General features: G+C 42.0%; 1 protein-coding gene across 36 annotated transcripts in view; it reads left to right on the top strand.

Annotated features, from left to right (window-relative positions):
- ABLIM1 (actin binding LIM protein 1) overlaps positions 1–25,544 on the top strand; it is a 342,319-nt gene that overhangs the window by 135,087 nt on the left and 181,688 nt on the right. For 5 of the 36 annotated variants that reach the window (XM_072740179.1, XM_072740167.1, XM_072740152.1 and 2 more), the window contains exons 2-3: positions 610–760; positions 1,591–1,758. The exons of 29 other annotated variants lie outside the window; for them this stretch is intronic. In XM_072740179.1, the coding sequence (XP_072596280.1) occupies position 1,758 (1 nt within the window). In that variant the 5' untranslated portion in view covers positions 610–760; positions 1,591–1,757. The remainder of the gene's footprint in view (positions 1–609; positions 761–1,590; positions 1,759–25,544) is intronic. 2 more of the 36 variants (XM_072740184.1, XM_072740181.1) reach the window with 1 other exon arrangement.

Below are 25,544 nucleotides of genomic sequence, written 5' to 3'. Positions count from 1 at the left end.
GAACTCTCACTGTAATAGTCTGTCTCTCTAATTGGTAGCTTCCTCAGGGAGGGTCTGCTGATGTGTCATAGAGCCCTCCCTGGACTTGGCATTAAAGCAGCTCATTAATGTTCTGTTTGTTATCGTTAATTTACTAAGCATCTTTCAGCAGGTGGCAGGTACTGTGCTAGGTACTGTGCAGAATAAGTCTGTCATTTAATATCTATAATCTTGGAAGGATCACTGGCATTATGTGCCAAAGATGAGCTGAGCAATTCAACTACATGACAAATTAATAAGCACCTGCACGGGGTGAAGAATGCAAGGATAGGAATATAAGATGTTAGGGGAGGTAGTCACCTCAGGAGATTAGGATGCTGGCTAGAGAAGGCTGAAGTGCTCCTTGGAATAGAGATGAGCCCAGTGGATTCAAGGGTCACAATCTGACCACAGATCACTTCTCACTGTGGCTCTGGCATGGAGGAAGTTGCCTCTTGTTCTCAAGAACCATCTCTGCCGCTGCTTACTGCCAGAGCCATAAGGGATTGGGGATTTAGTTTCCCCTTGCTAAAATGGTATTCTTTGGTGAATTTCAAAGTAATTTTTTCTAATGTTAACCTATAATTTCAGACTTGCAGAAGGAAAGCAACTTCCCTCTGGATACAGAGCTCTAGAGGCAGAAAGATTTGGTTCCCATCATGGCTTTGATATCTACTAGCTGTGTAACCTTGAGCAAATGTCATAATTTCTCCAAGCCTGTTTCCACATCTATAAAATGGAGGTAATAGTACTACCTGCTTTATAAGATCATATTAAATGAGTATGTTTATGTTTAAAAAACTCACAACACACCGCCTTACATTTAACAATGAATGACTTATATAATTATTGGTTATGGTTCTACCTGAGAGATGTAGATGCTTCCAAATTATTTAGTTTGTTGAACACTGCCTTAGAATCCAAGACCTTGATTCTAGTTTGGTTATTTTATTTTTTAAATTTTTGTGTGTGTATTTTAATTTTATTTTTAATTATACAAATCATATGAGAATAAGCTCTCACTGTAAACATTTCAAATAGTATATGAAAGGCAAAAGCTTCCCTTGGCCACCATCCAAACCTAGGGGGTAACTACTATTATCAGTTTTATTTATTCATTTTATTTTCATCAAAGTAATTAATGTCCCTCATTCTACAAACAAAAGAGTGTCTTCTCGCATGAAAGAGAGACAAAGCAAGAAAGTCAAGGATTCTAAACTTTCTCTCGCCTGACTCCCTAAGATGACACATTTTCTCCCTGTTCCTCAGTGTGGCTCTTTGTTTATCTATCTCATCGTTTCTTCCGACACATGACACATTATGGTTTTGGAAAGTTTGAGGTGCCACATTCAACCTTTGTGTTTAGATGTTATCCATAGTCAAGAGTATAGAGGAGTTAAATCCTGACCTTCTTTTGTAGAAAATCAATAGGTAATGTCTACCATGAAAAAAAAATCAAGAGATGGCCATATAAGCATCTTCTATAGGGAGATGGAATTAAGGATGAGAATAAATAGCTAAAGAAAATTGAAAGAGATTGCTTCCTCTCTCTTATCCCATTTCCACATACAGGGAAGGGGACCTCCCAGCTTGGCACAGCACCTCAGATCCTCTTCAGCGGGCATCTGTGAGGATTTGTCTCCAGGCACAGAGAAGATGAGGAGGGGAATGGAGGTGTAATTCCTTCCCATAAACACTGTCAGGCCTATTCAGTTTTATCCTACAAGCCTGCCTTCAGCAGTACGTACCTGGTGCCCCCAGTACCAGACCTTTCCTGGTTTGCTCCTAATAGACACCTCTCCCTCCAGCTTAACTTACAGCCTCCCCATTCTTGGCATATAGCATTCATTCACTTTCTAGCTTATAAACTGTGTCCACATCTCTTATATGCAGTTATTCCTCTCTCGTTCTTTTTGGGGTTTTGTGAAGATGCAGAGATCAAAGTACTATGTTTAGGGGCACCTGGGTGCCTCGGTTGGTTAAGCATCTGCCTTCGGCTCAGGTCATGATCACACGGTCCTGGGATTGAGCCCTGCATCACACTCCCGGCTCAGTGGGGAGTCTGCTACTCCCTCTCCCTCTGCCTGCCACTCTGCCTCTCTCTCTCTCTCTCTCTCAAATGAATGAATAAAATCATTAAAAAAAAAAAAAAAAAAACCCGAACAAAGTACAATGTTTAACCAGAAGCTTGAAGTCTGTATAGATTTTGGCACTCCATTACTGCCTCAAACTCTAATTATCCCACATTTCATCTCCTTTTCCTACAACAGAATTATAATTTCATTGATAATAGAAATGATAATTTTTATATCTTTCAGATCTCAGTAATGAGCACATGGTAGATGCCCACTAAATCATATCGATTAGCTATTTATCTTTTGTTCTTTGGCTGGCAAGAGACATGAATGTGTACTATTTGAGAATATAGTCACATAAAAACTACATCCCTAAAAAAATGCCAGCTTTTTCATTTTTGCCTTGGAGATTCCAAGGAAATGTTAAGTATTAGCAGTAAATATTTTCAGGCAGGGTAAACTTTTACCAGTTACCTATGGCTGCTTTATAATCATTCCAATTCAGAAATTTCAAGCAACGATCGTTTATTATGTTTCATGAGTCTGCCTGCCGAGGGGCAGGTGCTGTCTGTGGCATTAGTGGGCAGCTTGGCAGACTTACGTGTTTGGAGGTAGCTCTGCTCCATGCGTCTCTCTCCCTCCTCTTGGAACCAGCAGTTTGTCCCGGCCATGTCCTCACCCCAGTGAAAGAGAAGGACAAGAGAGCAAGCAGAAACATGCATGATCTCTCGAGGCCTAAGTTCAGAACCAGTGCACCAACATGTCCTCCTTACTCTTCAGGCCCGGACAAGTCCCGTGGTCAAACCCAGTCTCAAAGTGAGTGGATATTGGAAAGTGACATGGCAAAGGACTTGGCTGCAAGGAGGTGTAAATTAGGGTCACTAATACAGTCTGTCATATCTGCTATACTGTAGCAGTAGCTTTGGTACCAATGGACCCTTATTGACACCGAAGTAAAAGTAAATGCCCCAGTTAACCTGACAGAACTTTTATTTTTGATTTTTTAAAAGATTTTATTTATTTATTCATGAGAGACACACACACACACAGAGGCAGAGACACAGGCAGAGGGAGCAGCAGGCTTCATGCAGGGAGCCCGATGCAGGACTTGATCCCAGGCCTCCAGGATCATGACCTGAGCCAAAGGCAGACGCTCGACCGCTGAGCCACCTAGGTGCCCCTTATTTTTTACTTTTAAGACAAGAAAGTGACTTTTTAGCCCTCAGGGACCTTCCTAACCATACTTGAGGAAATGATCTACAGATGAAGCCAATGAATAAGATATTGGTGGAGCAAATAGCTAAGAAAGAGAGGTTTGAACACTTTGTGTGACTAGCCTAAAGCCAACTCTGTCAACAAGATAGTAACTATTTTAGCCTTTGTCAGCCAAGTGGCCTTTCTTGCAACTAGTCCCCTGTGAGTGTAACACAGCAGCCGTGGGTAATGCATAAATGAACGGATAGGACGCTGTTCCAGTACAACTTTGCAAAAACAGATGGCAGGTATTAGCGTATAGACTACTAACCTAGAATATTGAAGGAAATAAGAAAGACTTCGCTAGGGGAGGTTTTTTGAAAAAAGGAACAACTATCTTGAAGGCAGTAATAAGACATGTTTTAGAGAAGTCAGTAAAACTTGTATGGTCATTTAATTGGTAAACTTTCCCACAGGTTAATGTGGTTCAGTGAAAACTCTACACTCTTCGATGGTATTATTCAATACAGATCATTTCTGCTTCTAAAAGCCTGTTTGAAACCATGCTTACTAAGAACGTTAGTGTTTTTGTTTAGCTGGAGAACGAGGCGGGGGAAAGTCTGGGAAAAAAAAGTAAAAGAAATGCCTAATTAAAATGATTTGATTTTATGCCACTTTAAAAATTTTATTTGACCAATGTGACCTAGATTTGTATGAGGGAGCTAAGGGGATTAATAGGGATGATTTATGTTTAACTGTGAAGAATATGCAGGATTTGAATGAGCATTTTTCCACCTCAATTGTATTTCACTTAGAATTCATTAACAATCTTCCTGTTTTTCCCCATATTTGAAGATAGAAAAAAGCTCAGAATACTGTTGGGAAGTCAAGAGGTTTTGTTTTTGTTTTTTCCCCAAAATCTTCACTACCTGTTTATTCATTTACACTCAGTCTGTCAGTGGCCTGTACTTGGAGAGATTACTGCTCATTAAATCCAGACACAGAAATTTGGAGTGTGGCTTTTGGAAAGGTGGGAAGGAATACCTCTTGGATAAGAGCCTCACTCCTATTAAATTAAAGCTCCATATTTTCCTTGAGTGTTTGTTTTTTGGTTTTTCTCTCCTTGCAGAAGATGTCAAAATATACACGGAAGACAGGGTCTGGAAGTTGTGGTTCGATCTCACTCATTTCACGATTATTTTTTGAGCTCTGCTTCATGCCAGTCACTGTTGTAGGATGTGGAGTTAGCATAGTGGAGAAGTTGATCCCTCCCTTCATGGCTCACATGAACCCATATAGGCTGTAGACAAGTGGACCACAGCATCTCAACGTGCTGGGAATCCTAGGGGGGAAGGAACCAGTCTCCTTCAACAGTGAGGGGGATTTTTCCCAAGGTAAATAAACTCCCTCCTGGTTTTACATACCTATGATTAAAAAAAAAAAAAAAAAGCTGTGCCTTAAAAGGATTTAGAATTCTCCATTCCTAGTCATTACACCTGAGGTTGGTGATAAAATTAAAAGAAATCCTGAGGAAGTTTTAAGAACACAATAATTTGACATCCCCTGAGTTTCTTGGAAAAGCACCATTTTCCCAGGTAACATAATCATGTAGGTCCACTCTCACTGATACTGATTATTATCTTATAGTTTTATGTAAGATACATTTATAGACATGTTTTACTTCTTTCCTTAGAAAGTTCTCTTTCCTCTAGGTCAGTTACTTTCCTAGTGTTATGCATTAAATTGTCCCCTGCAAAACATGTTGAGTCCTAACCCCAGTGTGTGTGAATATGACCCTATTTGGCTCTAGGGGTCTTTGCAGATGATCAAGATAAGGCAAGGTCGTTAGGGTGGACTCTAATTCAGGATGACTGATGTCCTTATAAAAATGGGTAATTTGGACACAGAGACGGTCACAGAGGTAAAATGATGTGAAGACTCAGGGAAAACACAGCCATCTACCAGCCAAGGAATACCTGAGGCCACCAGGAGCCAGGGGCGGGTTGGGGGTTGGAGTACTGATTCAGGGTATAGATTCTCCCTCTCAGCTCTCAGTAGGAACTAACCCTGCTGTCACTTTGCTCTCAGACTTTTAGACTCCAGAACTATGAGACAATACATTTCTGTCATGTAAGCCAATCAATTTGTGCTACTTTGTTTAGGCAGCCCCAGGAAGCAAAAACATTTACCCAGTGCATAGAGTCATTGTGAGTATTACAGAGCTAATGTATGTAAATAAATGTGCACAATAGTGGCTGTCACACAGTATTATTTTATTACAGCGTGGGTTTCAGCATGGGTGGTACCAATATGAGGCCTCTTTTTTCAATAAATTTTAAAAAGCAACCCTAGTGATTATATCTTTAATGAACACAAAAATGGATTTAAATAAGTAATTTTTGAATAACTATTATAGACCAGAGTGGCTAGGTAATTAGAGATACAATAGATGTGGTCCCTGCTTGCATGGTGTCCTTTGCAGGCTTTTGGCAAAACAGACTTTATCCTGATAACTGCATAATTATCAGTTGTGGTACTATGAGAAAATATGTAGCATAATAGGAGAATTTAATTTAGATCAGCGCACCCTGGTAGGCCTCACAGAGGAGGTAACATTTAAGCTGGGGCCTAACTGATGAATATGGTTCCCAGTTGTGGGAACCATACAGATTTCCTGGTAGAGGGAAGAGCATCTCTGATGTGGGAACAAAATGTGTCTCATTCAAGGAACTGAAAGATAACCTCTGTGACTTTGGCATAGTGAGTGAGGATGAAGGTTTCAAGAGATGAAGACAGAGATGCTTATTAGTGCATGCCAGAGTAAGAGCTTGGGGTTGGATTGTTCAATGACCAAATATTGAAGGATTGTTGTACAAGTTAATGTGGTTAAGTTTTTTTTAAATTAAAAATGATTAAAAGTAAATTGGGTGCATTAAAATTAAAAGTAAATTTCTCTATTAGCATAGAGAAATGAAAAAAATAGAGAAATGGAAGAGAGTGGATTCCAGAAATAGTTTCAAACACGCATGATCATTTGCTTTACAATGAAGATGCCACTATAATCCAATAAATAGTGCTGGAGCCATTGGGTATTCATATAGGGGGAAAATGAACCTTGATCCCTATCTCACACCATTTATAAAAATTAATTTGAGAAGGAACATAAAAACTAAAACAATCAAGCTTCTGGGATGAAACATAGGAGGATATCTTTGTAAGTTTTTTTTTTTTTTTTAAAGAACCAAAAGAAAGCACTAGCCATGAAAGGAACAAGTTGCTGAATTGAATTTTGTTAAAATTAAGAACTATTCATCAGAAGAAATTCATTAAGAAAATGAATAGGCCAGCCACCATCTGGGAGAAAGTAGTTGCTTAGGTTTCTCTGAAAAAGTACTCATATCCAGTGTATATAAAGAATCTCTACAAAAGCAGATAATCTATACTTGCAAAGACATATACTTCACAAAAGAGGAGATTTCAAATGACCAGTAAGCAAATGGAAAAAGTCCCACCATCAGGAGTCCTCAACATGTAAGTTAAAGCCCCAATGAGATACAATTATACATCTATGAGAACGGCTAACATGTAAGGGACTGGTAGCACCAAGTCTTGGTGAGGATATGGAACAACTGGAATTCTGCAATGCAGTGGGAGTCTGAACTGAGCTAATCAATTTGGAAAAGTGTTTGCCAGTACCTTCAAAAGCTAACTGATGACTCCTCTAGGTGTATGCTCAAGAGAAATGAGCATATATGTCCACAAATGGACACATACAGTAATGTTCATAGCAGTTTTATTCATAATAGCCCCACACTGGAAAAGCTCAAGTGTCCTAAAACAGGAGAATGTATAAATTAGTTGTGGTTGTGGGATACTGCTTAAAGGGAATACTACCCAAGATGGGAAAAGCTATTGATACACACAACATGGATGAATTGAACAGGCATTATGCTGAGCCAAAGAAGCCACACATGGAATAGTACATACTGTGTGAATTATCTCGAGGTTCAAATGCAAGCAAAACTTACCTCCTCTGATAAACCAGGGTAGTGGTTACCTGGAGGAAGGGGGGTACAGTATTGACTGGGTGGAAAGGAACTCACTGAGGTGTTAAGAATGTTCAAATCTTGATCTAGGAGGTAGTTCCATGGTTGTACAGATGTAAAAAAAATCACTGAGCCATGTACTTGAGATGTGCAAACTTTACCATAAGATGTATTTCAATAAAAAAATGTAACATTAGAACTTACACTACAAAGGATTTGAGTGATGTGGAGGAAAATTCTGATTAAAAAAAAAAGTTGTAAATTGCACAGGTAATGTGATTTGAACTACATAAAAAATTTCATGGGAGAAAACCACAAGAAAATATACTGAGGGATTAACGGTAGTTTCTGGATGGTAGGATCATGTTACTTCCATTTCTTTATAATTTCCATTGTTTCTCAAATTTCTCTGATGAAGGATATCAGAAATGGAAATATCAGAGAATCAAAGGGAGGAAACTATAGCTAAGAAAATATTTGAGGGAATTTGACCCTCAATTGTGAATCAAGTTTGCAATTTCAGAGGTGAATTAGCAGTTCAGAGGCAGGAGAATTCACAGGGTTGTGGAATCACAGAGGGCTTCCCAGGGGAGTGAACCCGAGGAGGGATTGCGTGGAGGGAGGGGTGTGGTTGAAGTCAGGGTTGGTGGGTAGTCAGTTTACTTAGTGTGATGTTTCCTTCAGCCTGGTCTGACTTTGTTTCTCTCCACCTCATGGATCCTGTGGACCTTCACGTATATAATCACTTTTTCTATGACTCTAACATGAATATCTTTTAAACCATTCGTAATCCATATTCTTAAAAAGCGCTTTTTCTATCCTTTTACATCCTTAGGCATTACCATTTGCTCTGTTCTCTATTTTGAGGCTGCCTTACCCCCACCCCCCTGCTCTGTTTCTCCATATGCCAATGTGAGTTTAAAAATTGTGCCAAGCAATTCTCTCCTTCTGAAAAAAAATAAATAAATAAAAGGACCACAGAAACACACACACACACACACACACACACACACACACAGAGCTCCAAATGATCCATCTGTCCTGTTGAAGACATCCACCACCCACTTCATCCTGGTGCAGGCTATTTTTGTTTGCTTTGTCTTGAGAGTCCTATATTGGAAGCCTTTATAGAGTACTTTGGTTTCCACCAGAAAATGAAAAGCAAACCACTTTGTTTTTCTATTTTATACCTATTGCAGGGCTATGCACAAAGAGATATTCAATAAATGCTGATTGAGTTGCCTTTATACAGATCATGGTCTATGCTACATTCGGATTTTCCTGGGCACAGTTTTACTGATGGGTGCACATTTATAATTATGAAGTGGATTATGGAAAGGGTAATATTCTTTAGAATCCAATATTTTTCTGAATCTGTTCTCTGCAAACCTATATCCTTTTAGGTGAATTTAATTATGTTTTCAAATTATCTGTGATGAATTGGAGGACGAATTGAAGCCTTCTGGAGTGTTTTTTTTTTTTTTTTTTTTTTTTTACTGCTTCTCTCCTTTTCTTGGCAAGATAAGTAATAGCATTATGCTGTGTTACTGGAAATTTTAATCAATAAAATGCATGTGTCTTTAATTAGAATGTTAGGAAGTACTGCTGAGTTGGATCATTTTGTTAATGCAATGAACTGAGAGGCTCAAGCATTTATGCACAAAGGGTCAACTTGAGTAAATTGAGCCTACATGGGCAATTCTAATATTTTTCCCAGATAACCTACAAGGAGATTCATTTTAAGGTGCAATATTCACAAATATGTGTGAAGCATCTCCCCTGAAGCAGATACAGAAATGGAGAAGGCCACCTTTGCTTTCAAGAAGTTCTTGGTCCAGTGATTTTTTTCCTCTTTCATCTATTCCTAGCTTTCACTTTGATGGACACTCCCAAAAGTACAGCTCCAACTTTGACTTTTCCACTGAGACTCAGAGGAACATTCCCATTTGTCTGTTAGACCTCACTTTGTAGATATTATGATGACATCTTAAATTCATTATTATATCTGAAATGAGTTCATTATCAGCAAAACTCAATCTCTTTCTTGTGTCTCTTGTCCCAATGGCTGTACTTTTTTCCCTAGTCACTCTGGCTCTGTTCTTTGGAGTTCTAACCAAACCCCTCATATCACAGATTTATTTCCCCCTAAGTAAATATATATCCACATCTTTGGATTCTGGCCATTCGGGTCCATTGGAGTCAACTCCTATGAACAGTCCATCCTCAGTGTTGGTCAGGTATATGAATCCATGCAAGAAAGGGATGGCTCCATGGGGTACTGTATTCATGGGAAACTGTCACAACTATCTTGTGTTCCTTATCTATTAATACCTTTGTCTTACTCCACTTGTCCCATGGTTGGTCAAGTTTATCCATCTCTCTTCCCATCTCATCCTGGGCTGTGTGCTCTTCCTTGTCTTCCTTCTCCCACATGTTGATGCATAATTGACTCCTTTCCCATTTCCACTTCCCTTTTTGATTCAGTACTTCCAGAGACAGACAGTTCTTCCTCCCCCAAGCACTGCCCCTTCTACTTTGGCACAGTCTGAAGTCTTCCTACCAATACTGCCCAACCGGACTGCCCCCCAATAATGGCCTCCTCAGTCAATGACATGGTATCAACAGCAGTAAGCTTTGGGACTCCAAAAGTAGGTATTGCATTTGTTGTCAGTTCCAACATTCGTGCAGTGGGTGTTTACCGGGGGTAATAACACTGAGATTAGGACTTAGATCATATTGTATTGGAGAGAAGCTATGATTTTTGCATCAGAGGAAATATTAGAGGTAAAACTTAACAGGGAAACGTGGATAAATTTCAAAAACATGCTGAACAAAAGAAGCTAGAGGCAAAGGGGGTACAACCTGGATAATGAAGTTCTAAAATGTGCAAAAATGGTGATAGAAATCAGAAAGGTGGTTGTTTCCAGTGTGGAGGGGGCGTAACTGGGAAGGAGCACAAGGAACTTTTTGAGGTGATTGAAGTAGTCTATATCTTGATAGAGATGTGGGTTATGTGGGTGAATGCATTTGTCAAATCCATTAACTTAGACACCTAAGATCTGTGCTCTTCATGTATGAAAGTTAGACCTTAATTTTATGAAAGAAATAAAAAGTTTAGGGAAAAATTACTGAGTAGTGTGTGTAATCATATCCTACTAGTGATTAAAATAAAAAATTATATAATGTGGATATAAACAGAATAATATAATGGAAAAAGGATATGTACCTATATTTGTGGCATGGAAGAAAATGTGATAATGTGATGAACTCTGCTCTGAAAGCACTGCTAGAGTTTGACACTTGATTGGGAATACATGGACCTTTATGCAGTTCATCATAGCAGAGATGCCAAAGTTAAAATCCGATTACAAAGGGGTATGAATCTTTTATGAGAGAACTCCCAGTGCTGCTCAAAATCTTGCATCCCACCACCTCCCGCCAATACCTGAAATAAAAATCACAGCTGTGTAGTTTAATCTTGGTGGATGGGAAAGTTTACAACAACGTTTGAAATAACTTATACACAGGTCTCAAAGTGCTAGCCCACAGACATGGTAGGCCTGTAAGCATGTTTTCTCTCTCTCTCTCTCTCTCTCTCTCTCTTTTCTTCTCTTTGTGTGTGTGTGTGTGTGTGTGTGTGTGTGTGTGTGTGGTGGGGGATAGGGATCTAGACAGTTTTTTGCATTTTTTTTTGTTTTTGTTTTTTTTGCAAGTGTTTGAAATTTGGGAGATTTCACATAAAAATCTGAACATCTGGCAATACTTGGCCTGCATCCCAAAATAGCAATAATTGCCTGGATCTGAGTAGTGGCCTCCTCCTTTAGGGAGAGACTGTATTTTACACACATCCTACTGCTCACAAGCATATCGGGACCAACTTATGGCCTCAATTGTTTTAATATCAACTTTTAGCCCTATGAGTCTGAATTTCCAGCCTTTGAATTAATGTGTATAGAGCCCCTCCTAGGGACTAGGAACTGCTAAGGGCTTTAGTAGATACATAGGGGAGATACAGTTATTATATCCATTTTACAGCCAAGGTGATAAGGCTTAAAAAAGTGAAAAACTCACCTGAGGTTGCCCAGCAGTAAGTAATACAGCCAGGGTCTGAATGATTTTTTGTGTGTATGCTTGCTCAAATATGAGAGGCCATAGAGAAGAATGAGACCATATGTGTGCATGTGCGTGTGTGTGTGTGTGTGTGTGTGAGATAAGAATTTTCTTTTCTACATTGCAATAGATTATCTTTTAGCTGTTGCATACGCTATTTTGGCAAACAGTAGATATAATGATGCCTGGATGATGATTTTTCTTGAAAGCATCTTTCACCTCAGAGACTCCCAATTTTGTATCCAGTAAAATTGTCCCTTCCAGATCAAGGGTGCTGTGAAAGTCACCAGATCAGCTCAGACTCTGGAAAGACAAGGGCAAGTTCTCCTTTGTTAGAAAAATAGTTGTCCATCTGCAGCCACATCTGAAACACTGTGTTCTAAAACCTTTTACGGCCCGAAATTCCAAATAGTCAGAGGCATCTTTTATTCATATTAAGTTCTTGGATCTGCCTTTGGGGAATTTAGGTTCTCTTCCAACATCGAGTTCTGAGTGTGGGTTTAGTTTCAGGGGGTCTCAGTTTCTCAGTCTGAGATGCGGGGGCTTTTGTGCCACACCCTCATCTCTCAGGACTGCTGCCATGATTAACACATTTAGGGTTATAAAGTACTTGGACAAGAACGAGCATGGAGAAAGACAGTTAATAGTGAATCAGGGTGAAGTGCACTTATGGACATAAGAAACTCTGAAGAAAGAATGGCAGTGAGCAGATTGTTTGGAGGCTCTTTCTTTCTTTCTTTCTTTCTTTCTTTCTTTCTTTCTTTCTTTCTTTCTCTCTCTTTTTTTTTTATAATTATGCTTGCTCAAAGGTAGTGTCATTTTATTTCTCTAAATTTAGTTGTTTTTATGTGGATGGATAGACTCTTTCTTCTAAGGCCTTCCCTGTCTCCTGGCTCTCTTCCAGTCATCAGGTGTGATCTGAATAACGCTTTCTTCCAGAGCATCCTCTCTTTGGATTGGTTTCTGCCTTCCCCTAATCCACTTATTTTCTTAGTAAGTTTTTCCTTCGAGGCTCAGATCAAACTTCATATTTTCCATAATCCCACCAGCACCAGGCTGACTCGTGTTTCCCTTGTTTCCCTTGCATGCCCTTTCATAATATCAGAGCATGGCATTGAGAGTGGGGTGAGGGAACACGCTTGACACACACCCCCTGTGGGGACTTCCTAAGGGAAACACATTTTTGCATGCCATTGTTGGGAATGTAATAGAAATACATAAAAATTGTCTGTGTAAGAGAGGAAACACAAACCACTTGTCTTTTGGAAACACATTTTCTTTAAGACAGAAAGTTAAGGGACGCCTGGGTGGTTCAGTGGTTGAGGGTCTGCCTTTGGCTCAGGGTGTGATCCTGGAGTCCTGGGATTGAGTCCCACATCGGTCTCCCTGCATGGAGCCTGCTTCTCCCTTTGCTTGTGTCTCTGCCTCTCTCTCTCTCTCTCTTCTCTCTCTCTCTCTCATGAATAAATAAAATATTTTAAAAAAAGACAGAAAGTTAAGAGGTACTACTCACCATATCCAACATCTCTACATCTCTACATCAAACTGCCAACCATTTGTTGCTGTAACTCTACACTGGTGTAGAATTTACCAACCTGCACTATAGTCAAGCATATACGTGCCTGCATCACCTGCTAATTTATGTGCTCTCTGAGGGCCCCTGTCTTATTCACTATTAAGGCGGCTGACACCTGACCTGTCATATTGTAGGTGCTCAGTAAATATTTGCAGAAGGAAGATAGCTCCCTTAAACAAAGGATAGTGAAAGCCTGACACTGATTTTATTCAAGCATCCTGTTCTGTTCCTTATCTATCTGACATATTTCTTGTGGCCATAAACTACAAGGAGCTCCCCTTTGAAGTCCAAGCTTAAGTCCAGAGGTGAATGATTGCAAGAAAAGACATTGGTGAGCAGGAGGCCCTGCTTGCAGCATAGTCAGGAAATAGATTATTTGGGGATGGTTGACGTTTTCTAATAAACTGACCATGAACATGAGGTTTGCCAGAGTATGTCAGAGCTATTCTACGTTGAGATAGATGAATTATAAATACTTCAAACCGTGTCACTGGAAACACTTCCCTCTGCATTTTTCCTCTGGAATGGCTGGGGAGGGGAAGCTGGGGCAGGCCCTGCGCACCTGCTCCAGGGCAAGCACCTACGTCAGCAGACGTCCTGAGAAACGCTGACACCAGGGTTTCTGGGTCCATGGTCAGCTATTTATCCCATCAGCAAGGATGGCTTGTCTCCTAATGACCAACCACTGGGATGGCTTCTCGTGGCCACACCTGGCTTGGGCCTCTGGGGCACGTGCCTGTCACTTAATGCCTTCCAGTTCAGTGGCACTTAGATAAGCTCTGACTTGCAGGAAGAGCATCACATCCTGCATAGGGAGGAATAGGAGATCTCAGGCCAATCAGTATAAAAGGTCTTTATTGTCTTCTCCTTTTAAGCAATTAATAATGACCAAAGTGTGTTTTGTCTTTGATACCTGCTTTTTGCCCAAGTATTAGAGACTCATGTTTCATACTGAGTTCTTACCGAGAACGGTCAAATATTCTTTGCAAGGCATTGAGAACCTAGTATGTATGGGAGACATGTCAGATACAGGGTGGCAAAGGCAAGACTCCCACTCTCTGGAAGCTTGGCAGCTAGCAGAGGAAATACAAGTCTACGGATAACCATATTACAGGGCAGGATATAAGAAACACTGTGGTAGAGCTGCTACTTTGGGACAAGACAGAAAGAAATGGATTCTCGCTGGAGTAATTCTGGACACCTTGATGGAAGAGGTAACAGTTGATCTGCATTTTTAAGCCCAGGTGGATTTTCAGAAGGATCTGATGGGAGAAGGCTGAGGAATTTTCAGGAAAAGAGAAAAAAGCATGGGAACAATTAAAGATTGGGGAGTATGGGATATGTTCAGGGTAAAGAGAAAGTTTAGAAACTGAATGAGACCAAAGCTGGTGGGTTGTGTTATGTGGCCAGAAACTTAGTACTCTGGCCCTATGGGGCAGATTTATAGGGCAGCCTCATTTAACATCTGGGGCTTGAGCTCCAGGATGCCTGTGACCCTCCCAGAGCTGATCCCCGTCTGCAGCTTCTTCCTTGAAGGCATTCCAAACCTGGCTTTCACTGTCATTTGGAAATCTTGTCTATGGAGAGTATTGTCAGAGAGTAATCTGACACACTTGCTGTCTGTTAAACTAATTATGATTCAGTCCTCAGAGTGCCTTGGTGCTCTCAATCCTGAATGCTCAGCAGATTTGATGTAGTATCTGAATTATTAATGGAGATGATATGGAAAAGGGGCTTGGCTGCTTGTTCGGTTGAGCAGGTCTTGGGCGGGTGGCATTACAGGAAGAGAGGCCGCTGCTTACAGAAGGATGGACCAAGCAAGCCCTCCCAAGGAGCCCTACCCAGATGGAAGCCTGTGCCAGTATGCTCAGAAAATCACAACGTGCTTTGGAGGAAAGGGTAAGACTCCTTAGACAGTGAGCTTTGCAGAAGCGATGCCCAGGGTGGACAATGCAGGCAAAGAGAAGGGCTAAATATGAGACTTGCCTGTCGCAGGAAGAGATGTAGCTGCTGGAGAAGGTGAACCTCCAGTGGGCCGAGGCGCATCTGAAAGTCCGATTGTGCCCCTTCTGCTGATCTTTCCCACTTGGAAAGCTGTTTCTCTGCTTTCTCCATTCTGCTCAGCAGCAGAGATCATCCTGATAACTGGGAGCTACTGCAGCCACTTGCCATGCACTTGCTGAGCTCTTTTGTTTACTCATCTCTAATTAAAACCAAAACCCAAACTGAAAAGCCAGTAACCCTATTATCACTGGTAAAGCCACAGGCTGTGAATTCAGACCATTCCCTTAGAAAGCTAAATGCCATCAAGATATACATTTGAGGGTGTATAAAATGTTTTTCTCTTAAAATGTTTTTTTCTTAGCAAGAAGCAGATAGATCTCAGCAGATACTTTAAAGGGAGAAGTAGGCATTTGTCTAGGGGGAAAAAAAGACTTAATCATAACATAGAATAAAATTAAAGAAAAGTCAGAGTTCATTTCTGAGAAAAAAAAATTGCTGTGGGAATTGACCTGCGACTGGCACATTACAAAGTAGTGAAGGCATCCATCCTCTGAATATTATGTAGCCTCAGAACGCCTGGCTCTGAGGTTGCGGCTCATCTCATCATTGAGCTCCTACAGCATGCAGAGTGCTAGGGCCTCTCAGGGCAAGGTGAAGCCAGTTGGTGAACTTGCCCACTGATGGTTTCTTTTCATAGTTTACCCTAGAAGAAGAGCTGTGCAGGTACAGTGGAACTGTTACTAGCAGAATTAGGCATGTCCTACCTGATGAGATACACAGGCCACCCATATCTTTGGGTGAGTGTTAAGCATTTGTAATTAGCATTAGCTTTGTAGACTTTGTCATACAACCCTATAAACTGTCCCTAAGCCCTCTACACGACTCTGTAAATGCTATGCTGTAATTTTATGTGCCATGGCAAAAGGCTGATGCTCATGTAGCGGTGGGGGGGAAATGGTCCATTGATGCTTCTTTAGGGATCTTCTCCAGACTGGGCTTTCCTGGCTATCAGGATAGATTGCTATCAGGCAGATGCCACTGAAAACATAGCATTCAGATTGGAGGCTTGGTAGAGGGGAGTGGGGTAGGGGCATGGGAAATATGGGGGAGAGGATTATTAGGTATAAGCTTCCTGTTATAAAATAAGACACAGGATGCAAAATACAGCATAGGGAAAATGGTTAACACTGCAACAACTTTGTGTGGTGACAAGTGTCAGTGAGACTTATAGTGATTACTTTGTAATGTATATAAATGTTGACCAACTGTGTCATACTCCTGAAACTAATATCATATTATATGTCAACTGTACTTCAATAGAAAAACGTATAAGTTTTTCTTTAAAAAAAAAAAAAGACAGGAGGCTTGTCCTCTGCTGGGTGCTTACACTGAACTATGTGGGAGAGGTTAGGTTAAGAACTCTGGACATTCTGGCAAGAGGAACTTAGTTCATGAGTACCCGTGATCAGTGCTGGTTCCAACTCCCAAGCAATCTGTAAGCTGAGCTTTATCTCTCTCCACCACCTGAGAAAGGAGCCACCTCTCACATCTATGTGTAGCCGATTGCCTTTACAAGTAAACAAACTTCTGGTATTTTCATCAGCCTTGTTTATAGTCCACATGTTGCTTACTTTCCATCCTGATCTAAAATTCATAAAATAGGGGCACCTGGGTAGCTCAGTGGTTGAGCATCTGCCTTTGGCTCAAGGTGTGTTCCTGGGGTCCTGGGATGGAGTCCCATGTCACGCTCCCAGCTGGGAGCCTGCTTCTCCCTCTGCCTATGTCTCTGCCTCTTTCTCTGTGTTGCTCATGAATAAATAAAAAAATATATAAAATAAAAATCATAAAACAGGTCAAATTTACATGTAATCCTTTTATTGAAGAATTTAATTTTTCCTTTATATAAGCTATTGGAACACAATTGCTTCTTGAACTGAATATATGGATGTCTAATCTTGTCAAAAAATTCAGGGGTAGCCTGAATATCTGCTGATAACAACAGCTGAGTGTTGAGGTGGAGCCCATACTATAGAATTTGTTTTAGTGGGCATTGCTTAAGAAGTTTAGGTGCCAAAAAGGTACAACAGCTTTGCCATGGAATAGTTGGACTTTGGCTTGGTCAGGAAGATGCTGAATTTGAAAAAAAACAAAAACCAATCATCTTATCTGTCCAAAGTCTATGTTTGCACATTGTTAATGTATACTAGAGCCTATGTTTAAAGTGGCTGCATCCGACCTCTCCATAAATACACACACGTACACACACATTTCACAAATGAGCCATGTGAACACACATAAACAGAGCTGCTCAGGTGCTCAGGTGCTCAGTTCGCAAAGAGCAGGGCTATTGGAAATTAACCAGAGGAAGGAGGAATTAAGGGTATAGGGCAGAGGTTCCCACTCTACTTATGTTTATTAGAAAAACACTTTAGAAGAACCTAGGTCTGAAATGGGCCTCAGGCATCTGTGTTTTAAACAGATTGGTCCAGTAACCACACTTTGGGAAACATTGGTAAAATATCTTACGTAGTATATCCCAAGGATCTTTGAAACAGACAAGCAAGAAATAGAACACTTACGGATTGTTTTACCTGCTTTGTAAACTGTTTTTAGAGGAAGACCTTGGAAGGATTTATTTTCTAGGGGCAATATTGGTCTAGGGCTTAACTCCCCAAATTTGAGAACAGAAATTTCACCATGTGACTGTGGTAGTAGACAGATCCCATATTTTCCACCCTCCCCAGCTCCATTCCAATCTGGAAGGCCTTAGGGACAGAGTCTACGCCTCCATTCCCACTGTGCTTTCCATTGGGCTAGAGTCATTCCAGCACATTTGGATTCTCTGATTCTTGAGCTCTGTTGCCAAATCTTGTGTTAAAGATTAGAAACTAGTTTCCTTTCTCTGCTTCATCTGTCTTTAGCTTTTATGGAAGAACCTGATGACTGTGGTAGCAACAGTCATAGGAGTCAGGAGACCTATCCACCAGGGGCTTGCTGTGTTGTCATGGGCAAGTCACTTAGCATCTCTGAGACTTACCTTCCTCATATTAAAGTTAAATGGCCAGAGCTGATCAGTGCTTCCCGAATGCAGGTCCTAGTCTGGGGAACTTTGAGGAGTATAGGTTCTTGAACCTCACCCCCACCAAAGCATCTCATTCAAAGGTCCGGGCTAGTATTCCACAGTTGAGTGCTTCAACAGAAGATTCTTAGGTGCAGCAATATTTGGGCTAGATTATCTCTGAAGGCCTTTCCAGCTCTATAATTCTATTCTGTTTAAAGTGTGTAAGGGTCGGGATCCCTGGGTGGCGCAGCGGTTTGGCGCCTGCCTTTGGCCCAGGGCGCGATCCTGGAGACCCGGGATCGAATCCCACATCAGGCTCCCGGTGCATGGAGCCTGCTTCTCCCTCCGCCTGTGTCTCTGCCTCTCTCTCTCTCTCTGTGACTATCATAAATAAATAAAAAATTTAAAAAAAAAAATAAAGTGTGTAAGGGTCTTAATGAAAGGAAAATGGTATCAGAACATAATAGCCCCATGACAGGGGAAGGCGGTATGGGTTTTTTCACTCTCACTTGTGACTGTTGTGTCATTTCAGACGGTCGTATACTGTGCTTGACCTTCCTGAGTGGATGTCAGAGGGCAAACGCTCATGGCTAGGTCACCCTTGGTAGGTCAGCACCGTAGTTGAGTGCGGGTCCTCCTAGCTTCTAACTTTATGAAAACACACAGCTACCCACATGGTAATTCGGCCTCTGTCATGTAATTCTGCAGTAGCAAAAAACCCATGAAACAACATTAAGACTATTATTAGCATTGGATTAATGGAATAAGGCAGAAAGATTTTCATGGTACTAGGAGGAAGGGTTTCTCTCCCCAAGATGGAAGGGATCCTTGACTGTGGCCTGGAGCTGGGTTTGTTGCTAGTTGAAGCTGAAGTCCTCTCTCGAGGTCTCCCTCCCGTGAGATCTGAAATAATGAAAAGCTTGGAATTATTATCTGAGTTTCCTCTGCTCTGCATTTTTAGGTTACATACAATATATGTAGTAGTGCTACTCCTGCTGGGTGATATTAATATACTAGGACTATTGGCAGGTGAATTTTTTTGGATATTACAACTATGTCCTTTCTCTGGCTGTGGATATTAGTCTGTTTTTTAATATATGCATTCACGTCTCAGACTGACATAGGCTTGAGTTCCTGGTAGTGACTGCTTTTATACCTGGTCATTTGAATATATGGAGCCCTAAGCCCTTGAGGGTAATCACTTAAATACATCTTCCCTAATCTTCTTTGCCCGGCAGTGAGGGGGAAAAAAAAAAAGCAACAACAAGGAGCCAGGAGAGTTGAAGGGGAAGGACAGCCTCTTGGGCTCCTGGTGTCCGTTTCTCATTTGTTTGCAATCCATACCAAGATGCCCTCCTTCCTCGGTTTAAAGTGTCTGGGGAAACTGTGCAGCTCTGAGAAAAGCGGAGTCCCCTCCTCTGAGAGAGCCAGCACCACGGGCTCGTACAGAAGGAGGCTGGTTGTGGAGGATGTGAGCATCACCGGGACCCCCCAGCCTGCTCACCGGCGGGCCACCATGACTCACTTGGTGTATCTGCACCCCGAGGCTTACTGCACGCTGGAGCACTTGCTTAGCCACTTGGAACCTCCTGGTAAGTGAAGGAGCCCACTCTGCACACGGCTTTGTGTTTTGTGATCAGCCTATGAAGCGCTACCTGGAGTCGTTCTTCCATAATGTATTCCTCAAAAGAAACACTATCCCTTATATATAATTAACGGGGAGAGGATGGGACGCAAGGAAAATGTAACCTAAGTAGAGCCACGGAGCTAAATTCTGAGATATTTTCATCCATGATTTTATAATCTCAGTAACCAGCGTGTCTCTTTCCAAACTAGGAAGTGTGATGGAAAGGAAAGATCTCTAGCCATGCATGCTGTTCTTTCATATGTTAAAGCGTGGATTGAAAAGATATATATTCAAGGCAGCATATTGACAATAGTCAAGAATGACCTCTGTAAAGGCGAGATCTAAACTGTGTTACTGCCTAGGGTGTGCTCGTCCTGTGCGATACTAAAAAAAGAAAAAGAGCAAAGGTTTGGAATATTTGGAGAAGTTGTTGAGGCTTCTTTTCAGGCAAGCTCGTTAGAACGTGGTCACCTGTGCACCTGCCCGGGGAAAGAGAGGGAGCAAGTGCAGCCTGTGGGCAAGATTGACCACAGGTGGGGAGTTTGCACACGTTGAATTTATAATTAATGAAGATGGTACCTAGCTGCTCGGTCCTTGTCCAAGTCAGGCTAGAATAAGTACAGGAGGCAAAGGCTGTTAGATGTGGTCCCTGCAAACATAGGAACATGAGCCAAAGGAGCCAGAAAGTCAAATAGATAGCCTGCTAATTCCTGGACAGCTAGGAGGAGGGCAGGGTTGGATTAAAGTGAGGTGAGGTAAGTGGGTTAACCTGTATTGGGGTGTTTCATTTTGCTTTTTTGCAATTATTTTTAACAGCCTTTTGAGATATAATTCACACACCATACAGCTTACCCATCTTTTGTGCCTGGCTTCTTTCACTCAGCTTGATTTCAAGGTTCATCCATGTAGTGTCATATATCAAAACTTCATTCCTTGTTATGGCTAAATAGTGTTGCATTGTATGCTTACACCACATTTTGTTTATCCATCAGTTGACGGACATTGGGGTGGTTTTCATCTTTTTGGCTATTACGAATAATGCTGCTATGAACATTCACATACAAGTTTTTGGGTGGACATCACTTTTCGTTTCTATTAGGTATAATGATAAGAGAAAGATTTGTGGGTGAGAGATTTGCGGGTCACATGAGAACTATGTTTAACCTTCTGAGAAACTTCTTGACTGTTTTCCAAAGCAGCTGCACCACTTTACATTCTCACGGGCAGTGTATGAAGCTTACAGTTTCTCCACATCCTTGTTAGCACTTGTTATTATCTCACTTGTGACTCTACCCATCCTAGCGGGGATGAAGTGGTATCTCACTGTGGCTATCCTGAGCTTGGACGGGGATAGGGAGGAGTGGCTAGTAGGTCAGTGTGAAGGCAGGGCAGCGTGGGGACCTGACAGGTGCTGCTGTGACAGCTCTTTGGTTCTCATTCCCAGCAGTCTTCACTTCATCCTTTTCGGGGGAGCCTGGAGTAGGGATGGAGAAACCATGACGTCTGCTCCTAGTTGCCTTATAAGCCACCCTAGCAAAACTGTATTCAGAACCAGCTGACCATGCCTCTCAGATATCACATTCCGTGCTGGCAGAAACCTAAATCTCTTTATTGAGGAAAAAAAAGCTTATTCCACAATTAGGGATAAAAACTAAACATGCAGATTTCTGCTGGAGCTAACATTTTATTGTGAATGTATTTGGTGCTTCTGCTGAATGCCCCCACTGAAAGAGATGCAAATCAGATGTTTTTGGACTGAGCTATTGATGCTCCTGAAAGAGATAAGGTCTTCTGGTAGGAGAAGGCAGGAAGTAAAGGGGTGACCAGTAAACCATGGTTAAATGAGAGTGTGCTGGACAATAGCTTGTCAGTAGGTTCAATAACAAGAGAACAAACAGTATCAAAGAGAGCCTTGGCTAGAGGAAAGAGTAACCAATATTGGGATGTCAGTATCTCAGTGAAGGCAGATAAGGAAATCTGAGGGATTAGTGTGTGACTTTGGAGTTGGACATTCCAGAATTTCAGTCCTGGCTCTTCTACTTACTAAATGTGTTTTGGGGGGTAGTTAGTGTCTCTAAGTCACTGTTTGTCCATCCATAAGGTATTGCTGTGAACAGATCTTACCCCTAGGGTAAATGTGTCCCTGGGCAGAATTTTTTTTTTGTGGAGCCCCTGTGTATACGAGCAGTTTGAGTCACTTGAAATCAATGTGTCAACAGCCTGATCTTGTTCCATCATGGAAAAGAAATACCATGCCAGCTTGAGGGAGTGATCGCTCACCAGAATCCCCTCCTGGAATCGAGTCAGCTCCAGGGCCCTGAGATAATCCCCATTGACAGGAGTCCTAGAGCTCCTCAGGGCATCTCCCTGCACAGCATGGGAGACACATAGAGGATCATCAGAAGAGAGAGCTCCAAAGAGCAGGCTGCAGTGCCCCACCTAGACATCACTGCTGGCCCTACCTGGTCCCAGGCACCAGAAGCGGATGTACTTTCGAGGAAGGTATGGTTTAGGGCCAGGGGCTCAGCCAAAGGGCAGTATCAATTAGGAGGGTTAAATGAGAACATGTACGGTACGGTGGTACATGCAAGCATCCACTAAATTTTAGCTACAATAGTAATACTATAAAATAGTTTATTATTTAAAAAAATTACGATTTCTATTGTTTATCTTCCACTGCTGTGAAGCAAGAAGAGCTCAGCCTTTGTGCTGCTGGGGCCCAAAACAATAGAGGAAGTGGGATTCCCAGGAAGGCACCGTATGTGCTCAGAGCATCCTGTTTAGGGCAAGTGCTTGGAGGAAGTGCACCCTCCTGCAGCCACACGTGTTCCTGTGCTAGCGAAGCCAAGCGCTCAGGAGCAGCTCCTGGCAGGATGCTCCTGGATACTTGGCAAAGGCCTCCTGCAGCTGCCAGAAAGACCTCAGGATGCTACAGCTACCTATTGTCTGGGGCTCAGCTCCTACTTAGAGTTGTGCAGGGCTCCACACTCTTCAGAGTGTCCCTACATATGCCTTTCCTTTGTCATGCTCAAGACAGCCCTGGGAAGTTGGTAGGGAAGGAAAAATGTTCTCCATTTAAGAACAGGAAAGGAATTGGCAAAAAGCGGGGACATATGAACAAAGCAAACATATAAGCAAATGTACAAAATAGCTTCTGCATGTAGCTGTTGCTCTGTCTCTGATCCAGAACGCAGCACCGTTCTAGAAAAACTGCTGTCACTCATTGAGGGCCTGCTATGTCTCAAACATTGCATCCACTGCTTTATAATTTTTCCTCACTAAATATTGATCATAATTCAACAAAGACAGTACTACTTTTAGCCTCATTTTATAAATAAACTGAGGTACATGCTGTTACAAGAAACCTGCCCAAAGTCACAGAGATAGTGAGTGGAAGAGCTAGATTTGGACTTGATGCCAGCTTGGCTCACTACCCACATTTAGGGTCTTACTCATGTTGTATGGCCTCAGCCCTACAAGCGTAGGGGCAGATTGTCCACGAGATTGCCTGAGCGTTGGCACCCTTAGAATTTTTAAGTAGTAGGACTAATTGAGTCCTCTAGCAGCACGAATTTGAAAACTCTCATAAAATTGTTTTTCCCAAGAAAATTAGCAAACATTTCTTTTCCCTAGTTCACAAACACAAGCTATCTGTATGGGGTTTTCTCTCTGCTTTACTGTAGGAGTTTCGATAAGTTTTGAACCCATGTTTCTTTCTGTCTCTCTGAGCTGTTGTAACTGGTGAAAATGAAAGAACATATTTAGGGCAAGTATCTTCTTGACAAACAAACAAGGAGAGACTGGCACTGTTAATCAAACGCCCTAAGGATATCTGGAAAGAGTTCAGTGATTATGTTGTCAGCTGAGTCCAAATCCCAAAGCAGAATGTTCTGGACTAGAGACCAGGGACCAAAGTAGACTTGGCAGTCCCCTCCCTGGAAAAATAATTCATATCCTTGAAGATAGAAAGGTGTTTTTGCTTTGGTTATGGCACCTGCCGTGTCCTCCTTATTATTCTTAGTGCCACCCTAGGGACTGTTCTTCACTTGGGGTGGTCTCCTCAAGACTCAGATACTCATATTTACCACATGATTGAGGGGACCTCCCGAGTGTTTGTGCATTGTTGTTCCTTAAAGCAATATCAACCTGTGTGCAAACTGACCATAAGATACAACACTATGATTCTGTAACTTCTCTTTTCGTGTCCCCTTCTCACTCTACTCACTGTCACTAATCCCAGACCCACAGATCAGACTTGTATAACAAAGGGCCAGGGAAAAGGCTTCGATACTGAGGGACTTTGTTGTCTAATTCAAAGAGATATTCCTCAGGACTCTGTGGAGCTTTTCTATCACATCTTCCTGGTGGTATTGCAATGCTCTGTTAGGAAAATGTTTTTGTTTTGTATTTTTAATTTTATTTTTAAAGATTTTATTGATTTATTCATGAGAGACACACAGAGAGAGGCAAAGACATAGGCAGGGGGAGAAGCAGGCTCCCTGCAGGGAACCTGATGCAGGACTGGATCCCAGGACCCCATGTGCCAAAGGCAGATGCTCAACCCCTGAGCCACCCAGGCGCCCCGGGGAAAATGTTTTTAATACTTTGTAAACCTCAGACTGAATTGTAAAGACCCTCCCTGAAATTCGAGAGAAGTGTTTGACCTGGCCATGAAAAAAATATGTATCCCAAGAGAGGCTGCAAGAAGGAACGTCTGGTTCCTCCCTTCAGCCCTGCTGACCTGACTGGTGGCTTAGACCATGGCTGTTGGGAACACAAAGTGGTAACAGGAATCTGGTGCTCGTGGAGGGCTGGCCCCTGCTCCTCCAACATGCTGGGCCACGTCCAGTTGGTCAATGGGATGTGGCTCCCTGACAACAGCAGTCTTTCTTTGATTTTTATTCCACTGGGGATGGAAATGATGGGTGGCACAGCTTCTTCCTAAGTCTTGGGAAAGCACCGAAGGAGACAGGTTAGAGATTTTATCGGTGGGGTAAAGCTTTAGATTGTTTGCATTTTTTTTTCATTCACAGTTAGCAATGATCCCTCTTGCCTTCCCAGGTCTTCCTCTTTCATTAGGTTAATACAGTTCCCAGAATCACAGTTTCAAGCTCTTGAGGGTCAGGCTCTGCCTTTCTATCATATCCTACCGTTAACCCCCAAACGCCCACAGCAGATTCCTTTTGTCACAGATGTCGGAAGGCCCCTTGCCGCTTGGGTCTCTCCCTGCACGTGATCTCCTGCTGCCTGGCGTAGGCTTCCTGCTTCCTCTGACTCTTAGGATTCAGTTTAAGCTTTTCCTCCTCTAGGCAGGCTTACCTTCCTTCTCGCTCCAGCCTCTTCTGTGCTTCCACAGCATCCTATGCACATTTCTGTTAGGGTTGCCTATTTATAAGCCTCTCTTCTAGGGCACCGTGAGTTCCTCTCTTTAGGGTGTGGAGAGAGCCACATTCATATTTTTATTTTATTACAGTACCTGGCACTGGAAAGCCTGTATGTGTGCAAGTAAATGAATGAATGAATGTTTGCAGAAATCAAATCACTGCATTAGAACACAAGGGGCATGAAATTGTCTCCCTGCCTGCCAATAGCTGAGGCTGGAGGAGGCTACGTGGTGCAGTGGCTGTGAGTGCCAGGCTGTGGGGTCAGACCACCCTGCCAAGTTCAAAGTCTAGCACCACTCCTTTTTTTTTTTTTTTTTTTTTTAAGATTTTATTTATTTATTCAGGAGAGACACCCAGAGAAGAGGCAGAGACATAGGCAGAGGGAGAAGCAGGCTCCATGCAGGGAGCCCGATGTGAGACTCGATCCCAGGACGCCTTGAGCCAAAGGC

Source organism: Vulpes vulpes, chromosome 15, assembly GCF_048418805.1.
Source record: "Vulpes vulpes isolate BD-2025 chromosome 15, VulVul3, whole genome shotgun sequence".
In the NCBI taxonomy this organism is placed as follows: domain Eukaryota; kingdom Metazoa; phylum Chordata; class Mammalia; order Carnivora; family Canidae; genus Vulpes; species Vulpes vulpes.
This window is presented reverse-complemented; position numbering and strand designations above follow the sequence as displayed.